The 26,318-nt window shown below is 37.5% G+C and overlaps 1 protein-coding gene across 6 annotated transcripts in view; it reads right to left on the minus strand.

Moving 5' to 3' along the window:
- The window catches only part of LOC140771397 (uncharacterized), a 45,104-nt gene extending 24,343 nt beyond the window's left edge, over positions 1-20,761 (minus strand). For 5 of the 6 annotated variants that reach the window (XR_012106157.1, XM_073112921.1, XM_073112920.1 and 2 more), the window contains exons 1-8: positions 20,412-20,761; positions 20,282-20,335; positions 17,077-17,160; positions 15,756-15,881; positions 13,077-13,144; positions 8,723-8,792; positions 2,271-2,336; positions 2,109-2,186 (exon numbers count right to left, since the gene is read on the minus strand). Coding sequence is in view for 5 of the 6 variants with exons in the window: in XM_073112921.1 (XP_072969022.1) it covers positions 2,109-2,186; positions 2,271-2,336; positions 8,723-8,792; positions 13,077-13,144; positions 15,756-15,881; positions 17,077-17,160; positions 20,282-20,335; positions 20,412-20,678 (813 nt within the window). In the remaining variant the exon portion in view is untranslated. The remainder of the gene's footprint in view (positions 1-2,108; positions 2,187-2,270; positions 2,337-8,722; positions 8,793-13,076; positions 13,145-15,755; positions 15,882-17,076; positions 17,161-20,281; positions 20,336-20,411) is intronic. The other variant, XM_073112923.1, reaches the window with a different exon arrangement.
- Positions 20,762-26,318: the final 5,557 nt, after the last annotated feature.

The following is a 26,318-nucleotide window of genomic DNA, read 5'->3' on the forward strand; positions in this document are numbered from 1 at the left end:
CAACCTAGGGGACCCTTGACTCATGTGATATGCTTAAACCTAAATTCTTTAATAAGGTAATTAATTCTATTAATTTACTAACCTTACGTATGACTTTACTTACGTGAATTATTAGGATCGACACCGCGCGAGGAGGATTTTGGGATCCCGGAGGAGCCGACTAGTTGAGGGGAGAATTAGAGTATTGTGGAGATCCCCAGGCGAGTAGAGTTTATATGAGTCTAGAACAATGTAGTTGCTGCTATTATACTTTTCATGATGTTATAAGAATAATAGTGTTAGCGCATGTATTTAGTATAACTATTATATATCCTAGTATGCACAGTTGTTGATAGTATATATTTCATGATGTTGTAGGAATGTTAATATTAACACATGCATTTAGTGTAACTATTATGTATCTTGGTATGTGCAATTGTTGATATTATACTCTCCATAATATTATGAGAATGTTAATGTTAGCACATGCATTAGTGTAACTATGATCTACATGAATCCTGGTATGACACTCTTACATAAACATCTGTAGTAAATATAGAATGTAATGACCATGATGATTATGACCTGACTTATACATCAACAGACACTGCACCACTTCCACCTATCATTAGTAGTCGCGTTCTAATTAGGCAGTGCCCTCTACTCGCTCAGCTCGAGGTTAAGGATAGAGTGTATCGTATATGACTTATACTATTAGCGGCCTACACCTGAGGTCATTAACCTGAGTGACATTAAGGTAATTACACTGTATGGTCAAAACTAGATTATGATGATAGTAAGAACATGATTGTGAGGCGGAGATATATCTCTAGCGGTACCCGACGACACAGGGTCATGGCATCCACTGATGAGCTGAGAGCTCTTGACTATTTCACTGAGGGCGGTGATGATTTAGATATAGTGAGATATGGGCCTACGACCGAGATCCTTAGTCTGATAGCCACAGACAACCGGTCACATGCAGCGTCGCCATACATGTTTAGGTGACATTACCGCATAACTTCTGGAGAATATCTAAATTATGTGGTAAATGGCTCTATGAGCTATGATAAATCATGATTAATGCCTTGATGAGCATGTGATGACTAACCCACCTTGACTTGCATGAATACGAGGAAAACTACTCTTTTTACTTCTAAGCATAATATGTAAATGCTACGATTGAGATTTATATGAATAAGAGATTATATCAAACTTTCTACTTGTGTAAATTTATCCTGATATGATTAAGAGTTGGTATGTTCAAGGACAGTACTGTGTAGTCTATATCATTTGTATTGATTTAGTAATTCATTGTAAGTTATTAAAATAAGCTTATTCTAGTATTAGCAACTATAGACATACATTAGAATATGTACCTATGATTTCATTGTTATAGATTGTATGGATTTTACTCGCTAGGTTATGTGCTCACTACCTCTTAGTAGTATCATTTCAAAATAAGGAGAAGCAGGTGCGAGTAGCCAGGAGTAGCCGTCTTTACTTCATTTAGAGTTATTTCTATTAGTTGTATTGAGCCTATATGAAGATGTTATGATTGAAGTTATATTTTGGACATTGGAGTTGTATTTTGGATGTGTATCTGTGAAGGCTTATTGTGGCTTGTGGAACTTGTATCCGGACTCATATTTTGCTTGAAATCATTTATAGTATGAACCTATATTTCTATGTGCCTTATGGAAACATATTATTGTTACGTGATGCACCGCGTGGGGAGATTTACCCAGGCGGTATATGCAAGTATTTGGAGGTTTGGGTGTTTCAGATTTAGTATAAGTCCAGTAGGTGCAGCACACAAACGTACATGCATATAGAGTTATATATATATAGCCAAGCAACTTTATGCTTCGAGCTGCTGATTTCTCCCATCCAAGGGCTGTTTCAGGAGGTTTGACTAACTACAGCTTGCTTTTGTGTGGTGGTTAGCAATGTTTGGGCCGTCAGTTATGATCTCTCCACATTGGGATTACTTTTTGTATTATCCTGAGGTACCACCAGTGATGGCTATGAAAATAATAAAACTTTTCCACCGTTTCAACATAAAACTTTTAAGTCCAATTCTATCTATACATATGGACAGAGGTATTGAGATAGTGAGTACGGAGTACCATGCTGATGCTGATCCGCTCATCCTCTAGAATCTTCTTGTTGAAATTTCTTATGCTGACTGTTTTGGGGTCATTCACCTGTTCAATACATAGAACAACAAATTATTTAGTTTGTCAACCAGTGGATCTGTACTATGAATATACATAACTATAATAACTAACTTGGGGGTCAGCAGTTTTTCCATGCCAGAGAACATTATCAAAGACGATCAGACCACCATCTCTGACCTGCAAAGCAACATTATGTCAACATTATTTATATATATATATACATTAGAGCAAGAGAAAATAAATTACTACAGTAACAAACCAACCATTTGATGTAGATGGAAGATTAAAATTCCTTTACAAGCACCACCTAGTGGAAATGGATTCGAAATTGCAAAAGGTAACTTACAACATAACGTTTTCTTGCATAAAATCAACTCCAGAACAGAAATATGGCCTAGTTTAGGCTGATACCACCGTGTCAGCCTGTTTAAGGTTGGTTTCAGCTGAACTATCCCAAATTAGCTGATGTGCTCAGAATATCTCAAACATATTAACAAGAGGAGGAGCTCAAACAGAAGAAAAAAAATTAAGGAACTAAAAGAGAGAATTTTAAGGCACCCACATCCTCATTGTGCTCTTCCATGAAAACGAATGTAAATTCTCAAACCACCACAATATTATGACATCTCTCCAAATCCCCTACTCCGAGATGCATGTAGTATTGCGCCGTCATCATTTATATATACACTTATGAATAAACTAACAAATATGTAAAGTAGCTAACTAATATATGAAGAATCATCTTCATCAAAATGGTATTTCACAAGTTCACAAGGAGCTTTATTATTGATTGCCCAATTAAACAAACAAGTAAACATTTCTAACAAAATGTGAGAAGTTGAAAGCCACCTTAAAAGGGGGAACCCAATGAATGAATCTCTAGCTTATGTGGAGCCTGAGGAAGCTGCACCCAATCTTACGCTTATTTCTAAAGAGGTTGTTTTTGTATGCTTTTGTACAATAAATATAACAAAAATACAGTTATTATATGCTTTTGTGGGCATGTGTATGTTCACTACAAGTCTGGTCAATATGCAGTACATGGAGGTGCATATTGCATACAAGCCTTCATAGTGCATCTGCTGGGGCAGCTAACCCGTTGCCACCACCTATACAGTCATATATGTGGCCACATGAATCACTTTTTAAAAATGTGAATATACCCAACTTTAAACCTACACAATCAACACAAAATAAAGAGAAGAACTACCGTATATTTAGAGTGCAATGAAAAGGTACTGTAGATATCAAGATACTAAGAACCTACTATAGCACTGTACCACCGGGTGTAGATTTTAAGATACCAAGAACCTATTAAATTTCTCTCTCTCAATCTTATATTATAATAACAAAAAACTAACTTTTTCAATCTTTCCATTGTCAATCAGTTGTGTGTTTTTGTGTAGATTAAGGAGAAAGTAATCCAATTTGTTTCACACTGTGATGTGTTCTAATGCAAGAGCGCGGAGTTGTCGTTTATGCATCTCAGCAACTCAAGAACTATGAGCGAAATTACCCTACTCACGACTTAGAGCTAACGGTAGTGTTCGCTTTGAAAATTTGGAGACATTATCTTTACGGGGAAAAGTGTGAGATTTTCATTGACCACAAGAGTTTAAAGTACTTATTTACTCAGAGGGAGTTGAACATGAGACAGTGCAGGTGGCTTGAGCTGGTGAATGATTATGACTGCATTATTAACTACTACCCTGGGAAGGCAAATGTGGTAGCTAACGCCTTTACTAGGAAGCCAACGAAAAATTTGGCTAGTTTGATTACACAGCAGCAGCACTTTGAGAGATTTGCAGAACATGGATATACATATTATAGCTAAAGATGTGGGTACTGGACTGCTTGCTCAGTTAATTATAAGACCGACGCTAGCGGAGAGAATCAGAGTTACATAGGCAGAGGACCCACATTTACTACAGGTCTTCCAGCAGGTTCAAACCTTAGGTAAAAAGGGTTTTTGCCTTGATGAAATGGAAATCCTAAAGTTTAGAGATAGATTCTATGTACCGGATGTAGGAGAACTCCGTTGGGAGATTTTGGAAGAAGCTCATCAGACCTCTTACAGTGTACACCCTAGGGAGACGAAGATATACCATGATGTTCGTAGATCCTTTTGGTGGCCGGGATTGAAGAAGAGCATTGCAGAATTTGTATCTCAAAGGCCTGCTGGGACACTTAGACCCTTGCCCATTCCTAAGTGAAAGTGAGAGCATATCACTATGGACTTTATGGTGGGCTTGCCGAAGACTTTAAAGAAAAAAGATTCTATATGGGTAATCGATTGACCAAATCAGCTCACTTCCTTCTAGTCAGTACCACTGATTCTATGAATCGTCGAGCCACTTTATTCCGAGATGAGATCTTTGCCCGCCATGGGGCACCAGTTTCTATAACTTCCAACCGAGATCCCAAGTTCACCTCTAGACTGTGGCAGCATTTTACTAAATTACTAGGTACTAAACTGCAATTCAACACCGCCTATCATCCTCAGACCGACGGCCAGTCGGAGAAGACGATCCAAACTTTACAGAACATGTTACATCCTTCAGTTGCAGACTTCGGACTCGGTTGGGATCGACACCTTCCACTGGTTGAGTTTGCCTACAACAATGGTCATCACTCTAGCATTGGGATGCCCCCCTATGAAGCTTTATATGGACAGAAATATCGGACACATATCAGTTGAGACGAAGTGGGAGAGCGAAAGATAGAGAGCTTAGAGCTGATTCAGAAGACCGTAGATAAGGTGCGAAAGGTGCGAGAGAATTTGCGGCTTGCCTAAAGTCGACTAAAGAGCTATGCTGACCGTCGACGACGAGATCTAGAATTTCAGATCGGGGATAAGGTTTTCTTGAAGATCTCACCGTGAAAAGGGGTAGTTCGATTTGGAAGGAAAGGCAAGCTGAGCCCTCGATATATAGTCCCTTATGAGATCTTGGAACGGATAGAATTGGTTGCTTACCGGATGGATATGCCTTCAAAACTATCTCAGATTCATAATATATTCCATGTGTCAATATTGAGGAAGTATCTGTATGACCCATCACATGTTTTGAGAGAGGAACCTATCCAGCTGAAGGACTTCTCCTATGAGGAGCAACCAGTGCGGATCATTGGCAAGTGTGTAAAGACGCTTTGAAGGAGAGTCGTACCTACTTCCTCCTCCACCTCACCATCTCTCTCCTTTTCCTTCTCTCGTGTTGCCAACGAAGCCCTAGACCAAGAGCCAAGCCATGCGGATCCAAGTCCTAGACCTCCTTGGTAAGCCCTTAAACCTCTTCATTATTTACGGTAGTTATCTCCCCCCATCTCGCCTTCGTCGGAGTTCTCTTCGGCTGGCGACTTCACGTCTACCCGTCCGATCCAAGAGCTCCAGCATGGGAGAAGTGGATACATTCTCGATGGGCTTCGAGCCTGTTAGTGAAGGGAGAGAGGGGGACATCCATGGCCGTCGACCATGGAGTGCACCCCGTCGCCCCCGTCGGCCACCCCGACCGCGAGGCGAGCTGCTCCAGCTCCCCCGTAGGCAGGGCGGATGGTCCTCAAACTGCTCCACCGCGGGCTACGCCCTCGCCGCCGTTGAGCTCGAGTCCCCCTCCTCCTCTTTTCATTTTCTTCCCTCTTTCCGGCCGCCACCCACCATCAGGTGATGAGCGTTGTCACATTCTCCCCCTGGCCTCATGGCTGCACCGCCGACACCAATAGCCTCGGTGTGGCCGTGCCTCCCTCCTCGGTCTTCTTCCCTTGGAAGGAGATGATGAGGTGGGGGGGTTAAGTAAAACCCCATCGTAGCCCACAAACCCATCCTTGATGGGCTGCGGTTAGACCGCAGCCCACCAAAACCAAAATCCTTGTGGACTGCGGTTGGACTGCAGCCCACCAAGGCCATTTTGGTGTGGGCTGCGGACTAGACGACAGCCCACAAAACCCTTGCCCTATTGGATTGGGCCCGAGCCCAATCTAACACACCTCTTCGGCACCTGTGGTAAGCCCGGCTAGGCCTGAAGCCAATCTAGGCCCGTGGGTGGTGTTTTTAGCCTGATAAACCTCATTTCCCTACTTCCACTTTATTAATTAGCTTAACCGCCTCCTTAACGATAAATTCTTATTACCTAAATAGTGTAAATTTTACAATAATATGAAACTCAACCTTAGAAAACCTTTGACTCATGTAACTGAATAGGATTTGGGTTATACCCCAGATAATCTCCCTTAAATGATATTAAGTGATCTGATGAACATGGTAGGATTAAAGTAGAGACCGGATACGCCCCACTAGACTTAAGAGCTAAACCTAAATTCTCTAATAAGATAATTAATTCTATTAATTTACTAACCTTATGTATGACTTGCATTAATTATTAGGCTCGACACTGCGCGAGGAGGATTTTGGGATCCCGGAGGAGCCGACTAGTTGAAGAGAATTAGAGTACTGTGGAGATCCCTAGGCGAGTAGACTTTATATAAGTCTAGAATAATGCAATTGTTGATAGTATACTCTTCATGATGTTATAAGAATGATAATGTTAGCATATGTATTTAGTAAAACTATTATGTATCCTGGTATTTGCAATTGTTGATGGTATACTCTTCATGATGTTATAAGAATGATAATGTTAGCGCATGCATCTAGTGTAACTAATATGTATCCTAGTATGTGCAGTTGCTGTATACTCTTCTTGATGTTATAATATGATAATGTTAGCACATGCATTAGCGTAACTATTATATATATCCTGGTATGAGACACTCTTGCATAAATATTTGTAATGAATGTAGAATGTAATGACCATGATAACTATAACATGACTTACATATTAATAGACAATGCACCACTTTCACCTATCATTAGCTAGTTGGGTTCTGACTAGGCATGCCCTCTACTGGTTCAGCCCGGGGTCAAGGGTAGAGTGTATCGTATATTACTAATACTATTAGCGGCCTACACATGAGGTCAGAAGCCTAAGTGGAATTCAGGTAATTACACTGCATTGTCAAAACTAGATTATGATAATAGTAAAAACATGATTGTGAGATGAGACTATATCTCTAGCGGTACCCGACAACGCAGGGTCATAGCGTTCACTGATGAGCTAAACGCTCTTAATTATTTCGCTGCGGGCTGTGATGATTTAGAGATAGTAAGATATGGGCTTACGACCGGGGTCCTTAGTCTGATGGCCACAAATAACCGGTCACATGCAGCGTCGCCATGCATTGAGTGACATTACCACTAGATGTGTATATATCCCTCCTCAATGCATGAGATGATGGGCGATTACGTGATGAATAACTCTTGGAGAATATCTGAATTATGTAGTAAATGGCTCGATGAGCATACGACGATAAATCATGATTAAAAGCTTGGTGAGCATGTGATATCTAACCCTCCTTGACTTGCGTGAATATAAGGAAAACTATCTTTTTTTAATTTTAAGCATAACATATGAGTATTATGATTGGGATTGTGTATGAATAAGAGATTTGTATCGAACTGTATACTTATGTAAGCTCATCTTGATATAATTAGGAGTTGGCATGTTCAAGGACAGTACCGTGTAGTCTCTATCTTTTGCATTGATTAAGTCATTGTAAGTCAATTGGATATACTTATTCTATTGTTAGCAATTATGGGCATGCATTAAAATATGCACTTATAATTACATTGTTATAAATTATATGGTATCTACTCGCTGGGTCGTATGCTTACCACCTCTTTGTGGCATCATTTCAGAGTTAAGGGAAACAGATGGCGATAGCGAGGAGTAACTGCCTTTACTTTATTTAGAGTTACTTATATTTCTATTAGTAGTATTGAGCTCTTGCGAGGGTATTATAATTCGAGTTATATTTTAGACGTGTATTTTTGAAAGCTTATTGTGACCTATGGAACTTATATCTGAACTTATATTTTGCTTGGGATCATTTTTGGTATGATCCTACATTTCTATGTGCCTTGTGGAAACATGTTACTAACAGATCATGTGATGCACCGCATAGGGGGATTTACTCACGTGGTATATACGTGTATTTGGAGGTTTGGGTGTTTTAGGCAGAGTCAACGGAAAGGGGGTAGAGTCAACAAATTCGCCGGCGGCGTCGATGGAGACCTTGGAGCTATCTATGAAGTCGATGAGGGCGCCGATGGAGACCTTTCGCTGCCACTCAAGCTCACAACAATCAATGGCAGCGAGTCGTCAAAGGAAATGAAGCTCACGACAATCGACGGTGGTGAGGTGTCAAAGGATATGAAGCTCACGGCGGCGAGGCAGCGTCGATGAGTGTGATCCGTCAACCGGAGAGATCGATCGACTACGAGTTCACGAAGAAGGTTAAAGATGATAACCTAGTAATTGCTCTAATACCATGTGACGAATGGAAGAACTCTAATGTATTCACATTGAGAATAAGTATAAATATATGGTTAGGGTATATTATCCCTCAGGCATAGCATAGGAGTATATACATTAACCGAAAGAAAATATGGCATCGACAAATTAGATCCATAATCTATGATTATCTCTGCATAGAATAAGAGAAAATGAACTTACTAGCTGTAGTAGCAGTTCAAAATATTCCTCGTATAATCGCTTCTCAGCATCAACAAATGCAAAATCATAACTAGCAGATAAAAAAATACTGGTTAGTCAGGTGGTTAAAGTCAAAGATGAGAAAAGAAAAACTTATAGATATACATTTGCATGAAAAACTCTATCTTAAGTAGACATATGATAAGCTTGTGTCACTGTTTAAATACATTTATTATTGTGACATGTCATTAAGACATGAGTGTAGCATCTTGAAACTCATCCAACTCCTCTTGTTTCATAGTATTAGGGACTAAACATAGTGAAGGCTTAGAAATTATAATATCCATTTGTCATTTCATCAACAAATCTCCAAATTGTATGCTTGTTCTACCTAGATATACTTTTGCCAGTTTGAACTACATCTGAAGTTCTAAACCACTAGAGTCAAGCCACCTTTGTTGATTCAGCTACTGCTATGAGTCAGAAGAAATAAATCAAATGATGGGATGCTAGTGCTTTCCTCACAACTGGCCATGGTGACAAAAGGGCTACTTGCCTACTCATCAACGATTTGGAGGATCCTAGCAAGCTCGGTTCAAGGTTTCTAGTCCAAACCTAGTAGATCTCAGCTACTACGCCAACTTCCATAGATTGGGGAAGTTCCTGATTTCTAGGTCAAGGTTTGGGGGGGTTGGGAAATATAAAAAGAAGAGAAGGAGAGCAAGAAGAAGGACGAGCGGATTTCATGATTAGGTGGGTATTGAGTTCATGGAATATGATAGGGAAGAGGATGCAGAAGAAATGAGACGGAGGAGGAAGGTAGGGGGAAGAGGATGAGAAACAATGGGTGAGGGGTTGTGCAAGCCGGTGAAAGGGTCAGTAGAGGTAGAGGAACCAGTGCGCGTGAACGAGAAAGATAAAGATGAGAAAAGGGTATTTCAGTAAAATTGAGGATTGCCATGCGAAATGCATGGGGCATGCTAGCTAACCTTGGGTCAACACGGTATGCAGCACTAGCATGTGTCATGCCAAGTCAATGTGTTGTTGGCATACTAAATAGTCTTGACGTATCAAGAAAACAATTTAAAAACTTTTCTATGACTTTAAAATAGACTAAAGGGCCAATATAAAGTCCTTCAACACTAGTTATTAGTATAACATATGCAATTAGATTCTAATCTCATCATTTTCCTAAGTTTTTTGGGATCTTCTAAGTTAGGGTAAATAATTTTGGGAAAGTAAAAAAGAAAACTTTAATTTCGAGAATTTAAAATATAAACTATATAGATCAAGCACCACAAAGCTAAAAGGTATCAAAAGAGATAAAAAAAATCTCAAAATTAGATTTGTTTTAAATAAGATATACTCAATTCCTAATGGCACTTGTCGACATAAGTAATCATGAGGGAATATCGAGATAGATACTCCTTCCATATCTGTGCCGATAATTCACTACCACGATACGTATCAACCCATATCAGTCGTGCCAATAGGTACAGCAATTTATGAGTAAAATAATAATATCCTTTCTTCTCTTTCAATAAGGGCAATTATGTCCTTACAAAGCTTGATTTTGGACAAATGACAAGTACGTGTTAAATTTTTCTAATAGAATCCTAATTCCTAATTCCTAACAAGAGATGAAGGGATGGTCCATTTTGACAAGTTGAAATAGCTACAGGGGTATGCCGATAGAGACAAAAAGGTCAAGGTGTGAAAATGAAAATCTTCTATATTTAAGGGGTTAAAGAGCAATTAACCTTAAAAATATGGAAAATCAGAAACTTTGTTCATCTTCTCACTCTGTTTACATGACCTCTAAAAGTGGGTATGTGGATTGTGCAACCATCTAGAAGGATCCGACCCTGTCATGTGGCCACAGGACAATTTAGAGAGGTGTTCCTAACGGAATCAATTCAATGTGCATTTCCCCACCCTATCCTAGGGACCCTACATGGCTACTCTCCGTACTATCAAAGTATAGTACCGTGCTAAATCATTGGGTCCCAAATACGGAAATAAAATAAAGCTAAATCTTACAAAACCTTCCTCAATTCCACTTTAATTAATTCTATTTTTTATTTTCCAACATCTTGGATGAAAAATTGCCAGGATCTTCGACCTCTAAGAAAGGCACGTTCAAGTGGCGCCTTAGTTACTTGAGTAAGCTTTCAAAGTTTGCAAAGTATGTCCTGGCCAATAAATACTTCATGATCACTAATCTAAGAGGGAGAAAAGGATTGCAATACAAGACCACTTAAGAAGTGTGAGATTTTCGATCACATTCAAAAAGAACTTGATGCCTGGATTCCTCGTGAACAGAATTGATAGAAAGAGGATGCAACTACAGTAAAGAGATGAGCTCATACCCAAACTCAATTGAGATGACCTTTGCTCCAATGCCAGCTAGTTGGGAGAAAGTTTTTTAACTTTTTTTTGCCTATTATCTTCAGTAATAATAGAATCACGAATTATTCTGAAATTCAAGTTTTTCTATCTGGATCTTATTTATGCATTCATTGAAACAAAGGTCAAGATGAAAATCAAATATGGACATGGAAGAAAGGTCTTAAGTGTTGCCTATGTGCAGATTAATGCAATGACATACTACTATAGCAACAGATAGATGCATCAAAACCTGGCATTTCTCCGTAATCTCAGCCTGCCAAGCTTTGTTGGAACCTTATCATTGCAGTATGCACTAGGCGGGCATGGAGCATACCACCCAGCACTTAATTGAAAAACATTTAAATTGTATTTTAAAGAATTATATTTAAGGCAAGTAAACAGCAAAGTGAGGTAAGAAGAGTAATACGATGGTTTCAAAAGGCCACCTGAAATTTTGGCCAGTAGCAAGTGAGCCTAACCAATAAATAACCTTCTAGGCTTCATTATAGGACTCCACAGAGACTAGGGAGAAAATTTGCACAATTTTGACTAATTGATTTGCGCTAGTAAATCTTTAAGGTGACCCAGTTTTATGGAAATAACATATATAAGATAACAGTGCAACCGATAAACTCAACAGCAAGGAACTGCATCACCTAGGAAATTATGGTCATTAGGAAAGCCTCGATGCTACATCACATGCCTATCTTACATTTGCTAGACACCTCATTAGTTATCCTACTTCTTTTATTGTTTGCATGCTTGATATCTTCTTTGGAAAGGAAGAAATTAAATTGTATACTAAGTTGTTGAGAACTCAACAAAATTAATTTACATTAATGGTGGGCTTCAGATATAAATTTGACGCTTTTAGATGAATGCAGCTTACTGGAGTCAAATAAATTATATACAACAATTATAATGATGCTATAATCTTAAAAATCACTAAACAGAAAAATTAAAAGCAAAAACATAATATGTCTAACCAAAAAATAAAAATAAATCATGGTGTGTTTTTGTGACTTCTATTCTCATTATTTTTCTTCTTGTTCAGCTTTAACTTGAAACCTTTAACAATATGTCCAATGAAAAAGCCAAAATATGGTGTATTTTGTGAGTTGAGACTTCTACTCTCATTATTTCTTTTTCAGTTTTAACTTGAAACTTCAGAAATTTCACATCTCTACCCTTTGGATGATAATAGAATCCTCAGCTTTATCATACTTCTTCATAACCATCTGAAAGCCTATACTGCAGTTAATTTCTTCCAAATAATATTTTTTTTCATATTCACTCAAAATCAGGTTTCATGCAAATTGCAGCTAGCAGGATATTCACCACCAACACTTTCCTTCCAAAAGGATCAAAACATTGTTTATCAAATCCACTCTTCCATAAATTTAACCTCAGCACCAAAACTTAAAAACTGCTGTTCAGCGATCACCAAAAGACTTTTGAGATTATTCTTTTGTAAGGCACTGGAGTTTTATCTCCTTTGTTATTCTATATCATGCCAAGTAACTGTTGCAATGTGTAATCTTAATTAAACTTGTAAAACCTACAGAATCTTTCTTATATAATAGAGAAACTCTTATTATCCTTGTTTCAATGAACATTGGAACTTCTGGTAGCAATTTTAAGGATCTTAAGAAGATAGAAGTTTCGAAGACTGGAAGCCTGATTAATTAGATGGAAAATGCAAAGCACATGCTTAAGATTTAGGAAGTATAAACTGTAAAGTAATCAGAGTTTCCACTAGTGCTAATTAACATGTTTAATCAATATCAAGACTTATAACTGAATATTTCTATGCACAAAGACATTAAAACAAGATAGAGCCTATGTCCACTTTCCGAAAGTAACCAAATATGACACAAGATAGCTTATTTCAGATTATTACCATAGAAGGAAGAAAACCTAGAGAGTTAGGAATTATATATGTGGTGCTCATATTATCAGTTAAAAGACAAGGTTTTCATAAGTATACCTGCAAGCTTCACCATTAAAAAGTAATGCTCTTAGAGAATCTGCTGCTAAACCCAGTTTTACATCAACCTAAGTGATAATTATTAGTAAGAAATAGTCCCAAGAAAGTCACAAACATTGTTGAAAACACAGGAAAGAAAAATGGCAGTAACTATACCTTCAATTCCACATTTTAGTTAGAAAGTTAGAAACAGTACTCCAGAATTATTGCAATTAACAGGTAAAAGTACCAATTTACTAACTATCAGATAGAGCACTTCTAAAGTAATGGGGTTAGTAAATGATCTTTTATTCCTTATAAATAAAAAGAAATCGCTGTGTAAAAGACTGAAGTTGATTAATTTTCCTCCATCTAGACCCTTTCCATTTCTGAAGGAACTTGCAAGAGATTATTTTCCTTCTGTGATCATAAAGGGCATCAATTTATAGCTTTATCTATTAACCACCTAGCCCTGTAGATTAAAGCAATCTTCTATAAAATATAAATAAATTACCCTTAACAGGAACTTGGCACCAATATCTAGGTGAATGACATCAAATCAAACACTGGCCACATGAAAAAGGTCAATCTTTCTATGGAACCATCTCAAATTTAAGCTACATAATATATCTGACCAATTATTAAATGATCAGATCATAAGACTAACACACTGAGGATTGACCATGCAGAGTCAGTCTTGGCGGTAGTGGATTAAGCACATTTCCATTGTATCAACCTTATTTTAAGATTTGATCATCGACTGCAATTTTGTGCTTTTCCAAATTTTACCATAGAGATTTGTGGCCATTATGTTCCCAAATCGAGGCATGATAATCAAGACCACTAAACCAATGTTGGTAAGGCACTAACACAATATAAGCCTCCAGGAGTGGTTGGATTAGGGAGCGAGCGGGAGCATGAGTTATCAATTATAGGGACAACTGCATTATAATATCTTGAATAGCATTGTGAACCACGTAATTTGGCCTTATTTCTAGTTCAGAAAACCTCTATTTAGAACAGTTAAGATGACTCTAAAAACTTATATTCATTTCTCTAAATGATTTTTTTTTCAAATAACTTTCCTCTTCTTAATTAAGGAGCATGATACATCTAAAACACTAAATAAGACAATGATTTAATCTATATGTCATGAATCAAGGCTACTAACAAACAGAAGATATCACAATATCTTTTCTCCTCACTATAGAAGAAATCAGATCAGATTAATAGATCTTCCAATTGGTGTCATTCTTGTAAATCTTTGTTAACATATAAAGTATAAGCTAATGTCTGTTGACAAGGGAGTGGTGTCAATTGCATTTACTGCAAAGAAACATGCTAAGTAATGATGAGCCTCATGTAGTATCAGCACTTAAAAATTGGTAACAAGAAGATCATCAACATCAACATTTGATTTTCCAAACCTCTATATGAAGTCAGAAATGAAGATTAAAGCACGGCACAAGTCACACAGCAAATGTAAGATCCATGGAAGACAAGATGTACATAGCATGGTTTAAGTGCTGGGTGCTATGGTAACTACCCTTGGCAAATATCATGCAAACAAGCCTGATTCTACACCGGACATGCAAGTTATTCTGAACTGTGTGTTGACATAACATGCAGGCAGGCCATCAGCTGGCATTACTCATGCAGACAGCACTTAGAACCCTTTATACACAACCTTACCCATACTTTTGGAGGAGAATAATTTCAGATCAAACTTGTAAATACAAAGTTTATCTTGGCAAGCCTTATTATTTCTAGAGAATGACACCATCATGAAAACAGAAAGGAGAACTTAATAAAGATAAACTTACACAAGAGAGAATATAGATTGTCATAGGTTACGTCAAATTTTCCTCACTATAAAATATTCAACATTCACTAACCTTAGAAAATATACTTTGGGAAACAATGTGTGCTTAGCCATCCAAAAAGAGAAGAAAGAAAAATCATAAATTGTGTTACGAACTAGATCTTGATCAATCAGAACGTAAAAGAATTATGATAATTATGTAGATGGTGGTTTTGGAAGTTAGGAGTTTTAATGGCTTTAGTTTTATGTAAATTAAAGATTGGGATGAAAAGTTAAAAATAAAACAGTGGAAATAGATCAGATTGAGACAAATCAATAAATATGCAATGTTGCGGCGGTCATTGAAAGGTGACGGATAGCCAAGAGTGGTGGTGGACGGCCGTATAATAGAGTGGCTCGTGGTGGGGATTGTGGCTAGGATTTTGGTGCTTAAAGGTGGATCTAAGATTACGATCTACTCTTATAAAGATAAGAATGATGTAACTGCTATGGTAAAATGGTAAATACAATATTAAAAATAACTTAATTATATTGATTATTCCACAATAATAATCATCTCATGACTACTCCTATAAATAGAAGTGAAGTCCTAATAGATTGGATCCACATATGAATAATCCACTTTATTTAAATTTAAAAATAATAAATAAATAAATCTAACTAACTAACTTGACTCGACTTAACCTACGTGGTCAGATAATAACAAACTGGACTTGAAAGATATTCAAATCAGAAAATATAAGAAGACACATTACAAACCACCCTTCATTGATTTATAATTATGGGAAAAGTATCTATGAATCAAGCATAAAACAAGTGAACAAGATAAAAGTAATTCATGACTAGTTGTCCACAAACAGAAAGATGTGAGTTATAACCTTGTGGGAGACACCAGCACGTTCATAATACTTCTTCGCAATTTCAAGACATTTTGCATCTCTTTCACAAGCAACCAAATGACCTGATTCAGGGAGCGCTAATGCAACAGCTAATGACGAGTATCCCTGGTAAAATGGACATATTGTCCTCTCAGAAGAAATTATAAACTAATACTAGTGATACTAATAATAAAATCTAACAAGACCATTAGCATGAGCAAAACATTAGAACATTATTGTGAACACATCCCAAAAGCAGGCAGTATAAAGTAGAATCATGATTGTCAACCTAAAGCACAACATGAACAACAGAACTTTTACAATTCTACATGCATTACTGTTATTAACCTATGAATCTAAATCTGTCAAACACTAAGAGATATCCAACTGCATAAGTCTTTAATATAAACATTACGATGCACTAAACTGTCAGTATAATCTTAAAAACCATGAGTGGAATCACATATACTAGTCTCTTGTTGAAATTGCAAGTAAGAAAACATCACGCTAACAGTCTATCTTTTGAAGGATAAACTGCTTTCCCCATCCAGAAATTCTTGCATAATTGACATGCATTCTAAAGCCAAAATATGCTAAATTCAGTTTATGGTGTCTTGCATTCCCAATTGTCTATTCAAGCATACTATGTACATAAGAAAATGAGATCAAGTACTTCCCTAGAAGGTCCAGAAAGATTAGTTTGGATAACTAAAAGAAAATGTTAGCTTACCAGCACTATTTACCTAAAAAGAGAATGTTAATCACTCCAGTTCCCAATATCTATGTGTACTATCTCTTCAATATCTAACCAATTAATGGACTGTATCATACGGTATATTGTAGATGATGTTGGCAAAAAATGTTAACAGGCAATGAGAAATTTAAATATCTTTCTCAGTAACTCAGTAACCAATCCAATATTTCTTTATTTCTTCCTGTATGGCTGTACTCATGTGCTTGGTTCATGCATTTGTCATGATTGGTTCAAGTACATCAACAAAAATTCTGCTAAATTATGAAAATATACCAAGATATAAGCATGAAGGCCGCATAGAAGGTTTAAATACAATTTAGCATGTTCCAATTTAGAATGCTCTTATTCCAATTCCACAGATTCAGTAAGTGTGCACTTGAATGATCAATACATACATCGACAGTGAATAAGCATTACAGCAATATCTATGCAATTAGCATAAAGAGCTTGAGGAATTATATTCTGTAATTCAAAGCAAGCAGGAATATCAATTAAATTGAATGCTTTATCTATTTGAGCCACAAAATAAGCTTAATTAGGAAATAGTTTATCAAAATTCAAACATACAGTGTAAATCCCAACTTCAATGCACCTTTGTGCACCAAGAATCTGCACAAGCATTGCTAGTAGTTGGGCCTGGTCAGGAGATACCTACTTCCAAAACAAACAGATTATTTCCAATTAGGTTCATATTGATTGTAAGGCAATATATGGTTTTCACCTACCAAAGTCGACTAAACACCAAAGAATAAGTTTAATATGTGGGATTAATTCTCTGTGAGAACAGATAATAAAATCTCATAAATTTCATCCACTCAAAATCACCAAGAATGTAAGACATTTTTAATAGAAAGTTACAACACCAGTATCCAATATATACTTCCATAGCGAATAAATTATTTGTAATGGTTAGATAGTAGTTACTTATGAAGGAAATAAAGATTCCAACAGTCAAAAGAATCAATCTCGGGATTGCGCGTTTGAACGGTCTTGAGGGCATTCAAATGCCAATTCCCGAGAGCAAAAGAAGTAATAAGGTGTTCAAACAGCCCCTATAGGCATTCGAACACAAATTTCTGATAGTAAAAAGTTAATTAGGCATTCGAACGCCCTCAAGGCCATTCAAACAAATTTATCAGAGAACCAAAAAATTAAATTAGGCATTCAAATGCTCTCAAGACTGTTCGAATGCCCAACGGCGAGGAGCCCCATTTAGGTGTTTAAATTAAATATTTTTTGCTTATATTAGGCAATAAAATTTAAGCATGTTCGTATTTATTGTCAAGTCTAATCAAGTCAAAGAGCCACTTATAAATAGATATAGTGTGCACCTGGTTAGTCATCTTGGATTATTGAATTATTTTTACAAGATCATCTTCTTCCTCCTTGTTCGATCGACTACCTTCAAGTTGTAAAAGCCCTAGCCACCACCTAGGCTAGCCACAACTGCCTACCTCCTATCTAACCATTACATTGTTTCACTTGATTGGTTCATGGTCTGCAAATCCACTTAAGAGACTATCAGAACTAGATTATGAACTAACAAGATAGCAACAACTATTGTACTGATAGTTTCAGTCACAAACTATTCTTTTAAGTTTTAATTACTTAAATTTTTGAAAATATATATAAAATGTAAAAAAATCCTAAAAGTTCAGAAAAAATAAAAAATTAGCAAAATAGTAAGAAAATTAAGATTATTAACATAAGATAGTAGCAATATAAAGAGTAAAAATAATAAGACCATATCGAACTCCGGGTGGATCCGGTAAATAAAATGTTGTTGTCACCTCCCCAATAGAGGTGAGTGCAAAGGTAGTAAAAGGAGAAAAAGAAACTAAGCTCTTGGAATATCAATAATTGATGCCCCAAGTTGGACTTGGGTAAAATCTAACTTATGATTTGACCTACATCTAATCTGCATAAATGAAATCAAAATTTGGACTGTATGATTGATATGGCCAATACATACTAGGCCGAAAGCTTGAAACCAAGGGAAAACCCAGTCTTGGTCCCTGTTTCAGATTGGTAATGGATGATAGACTGATAGTATGATATCAATCCTTCAAACATGAGAAAATTACCCCACTACTATATATCCATTTTCTTCTCTCTTTGTTTTTCCTCCCTTCAAACCCCAACACATCTCTGCAACTTCTTCCTTCAAAACCAAATACCTCCCTATGGTTGCGCCACTAGCTTAGAGAAGAGGAATTGAGAGGGGCTGATATAGCCACCATAGCCACATTATTCATGAAGCAACCAATCTGCTTGAGAAGTCAAGACCAAGCCTGCTATAACAGCCTCCCGCATTATTCAACATTTGGAATAAGATTCAACCGCTACAATCATATAGGCATTTGTGCCTTTAAAAGTTTTCTTATATCCATCTACATTTGCTTACTAATTAGCAACCCAAGGGGTTGAAGTATCACAACTAAACTATAGAAGTGCACTTTCATTTTAGGCCCAAACCCATAAAGAGACATGAATGAAAGTATGAAAGAGTTCTTGCATAAATTTTTAACTGACATCCATAGAACTTTTGGATTGTCCCTTCTGTAGGAAAACCACTTTAAAATAATAACTCTTCAATAGCTTAAGCTAAATGCAAAACAGGCTATTTGGAAAATTACCAAGTTTGTGATAAAATCTTTTATAAAATTCAACACACATTGTCCTTAATAAGGATGTTGAGCCCAAATAGAGGGAATGATATATACAGTTCAGTTAGAACCCCTCTGTTTCATCTTTTAAACCAAAAGAAAAAATATGAGCATACATGTGGGAGGTAGTGTTAGACAATGTTTAATTACAAACCAAGTGTTTAATATTACAAGGAATCTTGGGACAAAGAGAAACATGTTAGAATATAATGTAAAATCCATCTTTTTCAGATAAAAATTATAGAATTCTCTTCTTTGTGTTGCAATCTTATAACACCTCATCTGAGACAAAATTTTAGGTAAGAAGTAGAAATAAGGGAACTTCTATTTCACATAATGCCTTATGCGCTTATTCGGATTTGAACCCTCCACCCTACCTTTTTGTTAGTTCTAAATGAAGCCTCATATTTTATTGAAAATGTACAGCAGCACTCAAGTTGTTATTTGGATGAAAGATTGTAACCTTACCCCCTTTATTTAACGTAACCACAAAAAGCAAATTACTGGAATGCCCCTAATAACTTGATTAGAAGCTGACAGATACAAATATGACTAAAATCAAAACAAACCAAGCCCATCCCAAACAGGCTTGATGTTGCAATAACTGGATTAGAAAGAAATGAGCAAAGCAATATGGGAATCACAAACATTTAGATTTATAAAGGACAAGGACTAATCCTTTTACTATCTCCTGCTAGTATCTGTTAGATTAAACATGGCCAACAGTGCTATTTAAACATCTTTGGGAAACACAGGTTCAACATAGAAATAGAAAAGTAGGACTTGATCCAAAATAAATCAATAATGTCCGAGCGCAAAATGGAAGTTCCTAGAAGAAGAAACAAAACTACTACTACTACAATTACTTTAATCATCATAATATAATCAAAAGATTCAAAAAAATGATATTGAAATTCGAGAGCTAGCTTTTTAAGGGCAGTCTTTTAGTCAGTTTTTATAGAGAAAACAAAGACGAACAAATAGAAGTTCCTCAAAAGACAATCTTGCTTCCTCCCAACATCAAACATTTTCCAATCCCACCCACCAAGTTGGAGTCTAATCTTAAGAAAACACAAATAATATATCCAATCAAACTGCACTTATACCTGCATTTGGCTCCCCCGCATGGTTGATGTCTCTCCACGGAGCTCTCTTAGGATCTAACTTTTCCAACAAATAAGCACTGAATCTATATTGGAAGTTGTATAGAAAGAGCAAGCAAAAAGATATGGTTACCGGCGGCTCGCGAACGTTGGACAAGACGTACTCGTAGAGCTGAGAGGTGAGGCTGATGACTTGCTTCTTCCCGTACTTTTCGTCATCGACGACGACGACTGGGGCCGCGTCCGTGGCCACGCTACGGAGAGGCATCGCGAGGGAGGATAGTGGAGAGGAGGAAAGCCATTGGAGACGAGATTGAAATGGGCGGGAGAGGAGAGGGAGGAGGGGATTCGATGGGATTAGAATTAGAGGTTGGCGAACGAGAGAGAGAGGAGTCGCCATAGAGGATTGCGAGGAAGCGTTCGAAATGGAGCTCTAGCTCGGTGCGCGAACTGGCCGTTCACAAAATCTCTCTCCGGGGCACAGTTTCCTCTGATATGGTATTACTTTCTTTATTCTTAGACTAATTTATACTTATACCAATCAACTACCACTCAGTTAGGGGTGGCAATTAGGTCCGGATCGGGTCAGATTCGCGCTGGGTAAACTTTGCCTTAACACGAACATGATCCGATTATTAAATGGGTTGCATTCGATAGATATGAACACGACCTGTTTATTAAACGGGTAAGACGACATGACATATGTAACCCGTTTAATAAAAGGGTCGTGTCGGGTTAACACATCAACCCAACATGATTAACCCGATTAATAATTTATACAACAAAAAAACATCATTATTGTTTCAAAATACAAAATAACATAGGCATACAAAATAACAAATGCAAAATAACAAAAAATGAGCTCACAACAAAATAATTCGTATACACAATAACAAAATAATTTTAAAAACAAGATCGTTGTTCACCACTGCCAGATCTACTACCATGGCAACATTCATTGATACGATTCGGACTTCACCGACGTCGTCTCGAGCATGGAGTCACTTTAGGAGTATCTTTGTTTCTTATTTTAGTATTTAATTTTCATGAAAATAAGTTTTCTGTAAGTCGCATTCGAACGCGGGTAAAGTGAGTTCAAACGCGGTTGTGAACAGGGTTGTGAACGTGGGTGAAAAGTGTGCATTGTGCGTTCGAATGCCCGTTCGAACGCACTGTGAACGCATGCATCGCGTTCGCAAATCCAAAGAAATGGGAAACAAGCGAGTTTGATCGCGCGTTCGAACGCCTACATCGCGTTCGCAAATCTAGAGAAGAGCAAACTCGGTGCGTTCGAACGCGGTCGAGCGGGTTCGAACGCGATCGGCGAAATTGCATTGTTTAAGGTTATTTTTAAGTTGTTGGTTAGCCTCTAAAAGCAACCAGAGGTCATTATTGATTATTTAATAATTGAGTTTTGCCTTGCCTCCTTCGTCTTCTTCACTCTCATTCCCTTATTCTCCGACGATGCCACTTCTAACCTCCCTCGACCGGCCAATCACCCTAGATCTTTAGGGGCGGCCCTCTCCTCCCCTTTCTTCCAATCTATCCAACACTTGCCCTAACTTTTCCATCAACCATAACCTTTCCATCACCACTTTTCACCGGTGCCACCTCACAAGCGTCGGTCCGCCTCCAACCACCATCACTTAGGATCACGTGCCTCCATCCATAGATCCTAAACAGACCACCCTGACCTTCATCCACTAATCGGACGATATCTTGAGATCCCCACATCCAATTCACCTGAAACTAGATTTGTTGGAAATCTCTTTTCTGGGGCTACAACATATCAAACTTTCATGTTGATCCGACGGCGGCATCTTTTGATATCTTATTTTAAAGTTTCGTGTCAAATCTAGTCCAGATCAGAGAATTGGAAGATATCAAACCTTAGCCTAAGGGGAGATCGTATCATTCACCACCAGCACCATCATAAACCCCATGTATGCGGTGATCAAGGCAGAGGCAGAGGCAGACCCCATGTATGGTGGTGATTAGTGTCATCATCGGAGGTAGAGGTGGAGGAGCAAGAGGACGATAGGATCCGATCCAACGACTCATAGAACTCCTCCTCTCCTTTGGCCTCCACCGTCCGATTCGCTACCGAGCTCCTCATTTATCGCAACGCAATTCCGATACCAATACCTGATAAGGTGTAGAAATATCACAGTTCTGCCTCGTGAGGTTGCCCCTCTTCCCAAAATCCTCCAATAAGGGGAGGTCGGGAGGACTAGAGGGATCCATGTCTCCGACTCGAAGAAGGGAAGATGAATAGAGTTCGATGAGGAGAGGAGCTCTTGAAACCGTAGAAATGGGTCAGCAACAACGACGTGAGAGACTGAGAGAGTGGCTGCAAGGGAGAGCCGGAGGTAGAAGACAAGGAGTTGATGTAACACTCGCGACTAAACATGTGGCCCTCACATGAGTAGAAACCACGTGATTCCCACGTGACCTTGTAACACCCGTTTTTTTTTTAAAAAAATAATAATAAAAATACCCCCACCTCTCGTAGTTGGTTACGAGAGGTGGGAGAAGAGTGCGTCGAAGTGGAGCTAACTACACTCCGCTGCCCTCTCGGCCTCACCCTATTTAAACCCCCTCCCCCCTCACCTTCTAGATTGGTTTCACTCTTCGAAATTCCTCTCTCTCGTTCTACCTTCCTCTCTTTTCTCTCCCAAGCCGCCGACGCTTTCGCCGCGGGCAGCGAGTCACCGAAGCGCTGACAGCCAACCAAAACCCCTCACCTCAATCCTCGGGTTAGCCTCCATCCCCTCTTTAGTTTAATTTGAAAATAGCCTAGTTAATCATGTGTAATTAGGAATTGATTTATGTCTTCCTTCACCGGAGAAATTTGCCACCCGACGGCCTCAGATCGACCACCCACCGGTCCGGGAAGTTTCCTCGCTTCAACCCCTTGCTATGGGTACCCACGGGGCGCGAGGGAAGCGATGCCATGTCGCCTCCCACCACCGGGTTTCTTTGGCACAAGCGGCCACCACCGGCAGTGGTGACCTCGCTCGTCAACCTCGACTGATCCACCTCTTCACATGGAAGAGGTAGGTACTCAAGATGAGGGCTTCAAGCCCACCTAGCACTGAGTCAGGAAGCTCCATCGTTGCCGGTCATGGAGTTCCTCAACTCTCACCCTCCAGTCGCACTGGCCGGAGGTTCTAATCACTCCTGCACCCAGTCGACTTGGGGAGAAGTTGCCGAAGCTGGGGCTGCCGGTAGACCTGATCATTGGGCCCAGCCTGCCCATGCCCGGCCCGGGCCCGAACTACCAACGGGCGGTACGAGCCAACCCTTTGCCCGCCCGGCTCGGCCCGAAAACCCGCCCGTTCGGCCCACCCGCCTGTTAGGCCCGCCCGCCCGTTCGGCCCTCTGCTACAGTAAAAAATAACGGGAAATTTTGTACATTGTACCGTTTTATAATTTTTTTTAGCCCATCTCTCCCATCACAATTCAGCCCAAAGTACAAGTATTGTTTAAATTTTTTAGCCCATCTCCCATCACATATCAGCCCATGTACTATTTAATTTTTTTAATATACTTTTTTTAAACAGAGAAGAACAAAAATATATTTTAAAAAAATATGTAACGGTAAAACATATTCTAAAAATAGCTAAAAAATTCAGAAAATTAGCAAAATAGGACCTCAACTTTTTTTTACCATTTTACCCTTTTAACATAAATAAACAACTAGTTTATAGGGGTATTTTGGTAATTTTAACTTTTCTAAATTCATCACACATTCTCAAATTCTCTAATCTCTCAAGTTCTTTCCAAATTAAAGGTTTCAAGATTTTTTGTCTTCAAATTAGCAAAGTCTCTCCAATATGGATTCCTTTGATGATCATATAGAATCTCAATTGGAGGGCGGAGATTCAATTAATCCTACACCCGCATCTCAACCTCAACCTGATCTGGAAACTCTGGCTTCAGCTTCATCATCAGACAGTTCTAAGAGATTAAAGTCCGAAGTTTAAAAGTATTTCAAAAGGATTGAAACGAAAGATGGCCAAAGTAATGCTATAGATTGTAGAGCTAAATGTCTTCAATGTAATCATGATTTTTCTGCATTAACTAAGAATGACACTACTCACCTAATGAGGCATATTAAAGATAAGCATAAAAAAGGTTAACTTGATATTAGTCAAATGTTGCTTAATCAAGGTGCTTCCGGAAATATTTCTAATTTTCAATGGAATTATGAAAATGCTTATAAAGAAATAGTTAAATATATTATTCGTAGAAATAAACCTTTTGCTATGGGTGATGATCCAAAACTTGAAGGTTGTTTACAAAGAGGTTTTATTCCGGCTTTTAAAAGAATTTCTCATCATATAATTAGAAGAGATGTTTTAAAATATTTTACTGAAGAAAAAGAAAAATTAATTTTAGATTTTGAAAAATTAAAATCTAGAATTTCTTTTACTAGTGATATTTGGACTTCATGCCAACGTTGGTCTTTTATGTATATAACCGCATATTTTATTGATAATAATTGGAAAATGCAAAAACTAATAATTTCTTTTCGAAAGCTTGATGAGAGTCACATCGGTGAATATCTTTCTCGTACTATTATTCAAGAGTTAATAAGTTATAATATTCAAAATAAGATTTTTTTTCTCTCACTCTTGATAATGCATCTAATAATGATTCCACAATTTCTAATCTTCGATGTTTTCTTCCTTTACTTTGTAACGGTGAATTATTACACAATAGATGCATGTGTCATATTATAAATTTAATTGTGCAAAGTGGTCTAAAAAAATTGATGAGTTAATTCATAAAATTAGAGAAATTATACATCATATTATTTTTAATGATAAAAGAGCTAGAACATTTGCAAATATGTGTAAAAGGTGTGGATTAAAAGCTAAAAAACTTTAATTTGATGTACAACATATATGGAACTCTACTTATGAAATGTTAGAATTAGTACTTGAATATCAAAAACCTATAATTTCTTATGTTTCTTTAGATATTAATAACGAACTAGAATGTCCTACTGATTTAGAATGGGAAAATGCAGAAAAAATAAAAGATTTTTTAAAAATATTTTTTGATGCTACTAATATGTTATCAAGCTCTTATTCTCCTACAATTACAATTCCTGGTATGCAACTTGTTAATATTGTTCAACTTTTTATTGCTTTTAAAAATGATCGGACTTTACATAATATCTTACAAAAAATGGAAACTAAATATGTTAAATATTTTGAACCTTTTCCTTTACTTATTGGTTTTGGCATTTTATTAGAACCTAACTTAAAGAGACCGACCTTTTCGATATTTTTAATGATTTATATGAAGATAAACAAGATGACTATATTTCTCATGCGGTAACTATTAAAAGTTATTTTGAAAGACTTTTTAATGATTATTCTATTATATATGGTTCTTCTTCCTCTACGCCTTCATCTTCTGTTATTCCTCCTGAAAGTGGTAGTACTAAGAAGTCATTGCTTGCCCGAATTAAAATTAGGAGAACTTCATCAATGTCGGGGGGAATCATTGAGCTTCAAGCATATTACAATCATTTTGTAAGTGATGATGAAATAGATACTTTAGTATGGTGGAAGACAAATGAGATGAGATTTCCAATTGTTGTTGCCATGGCCCATGATATATTGACCATTCCTGTGTCTATTGTACCTTTAGAATATGCTTTCAGTACAAGTGAATGATTAATTGATCAACGTCGATCATGTTTGGAAAAAGAAACAATTGAAGCGCTGATGTGCCTACAAAATTGGTATGCTGCCGAATCTAGATCGCAAATGGACGACCATTTTGCAATAGAAAATATAGAATTTGAGTTTTTAAATCTCAATGACTAATGTAATTTTATTTTACTTTTTACAATTAATGGATGGATTATGCAAATGATAGATAGGTGGGTAGGTGCCAACCTAGTTGGGATGTGCTCATTCTATAGTGATGCAAAAAATATCCTCCTAATTTTGGTGTAACTATTTGTTTAATTATAAAAATATTTCTATTTACTCATTTGTTTAACTATTTATTTTTTATATCT

The sequence above is a fragment of the Typha angustifolia genome, chromosome 11, assembly GCF_048772165.1.
Source record: "Typha angustifolia cultivar Huaian chromosome 11, ASM4877216v1, whole genome shotgun sequence".
Classification (NCBI taxonomy): domain Eukaryota; kingdom Viridiplantae; phylum Streptophyta; class Magnoliopsida; order Poales; family Typhaceae; genus Typha; species Typha angustifolia.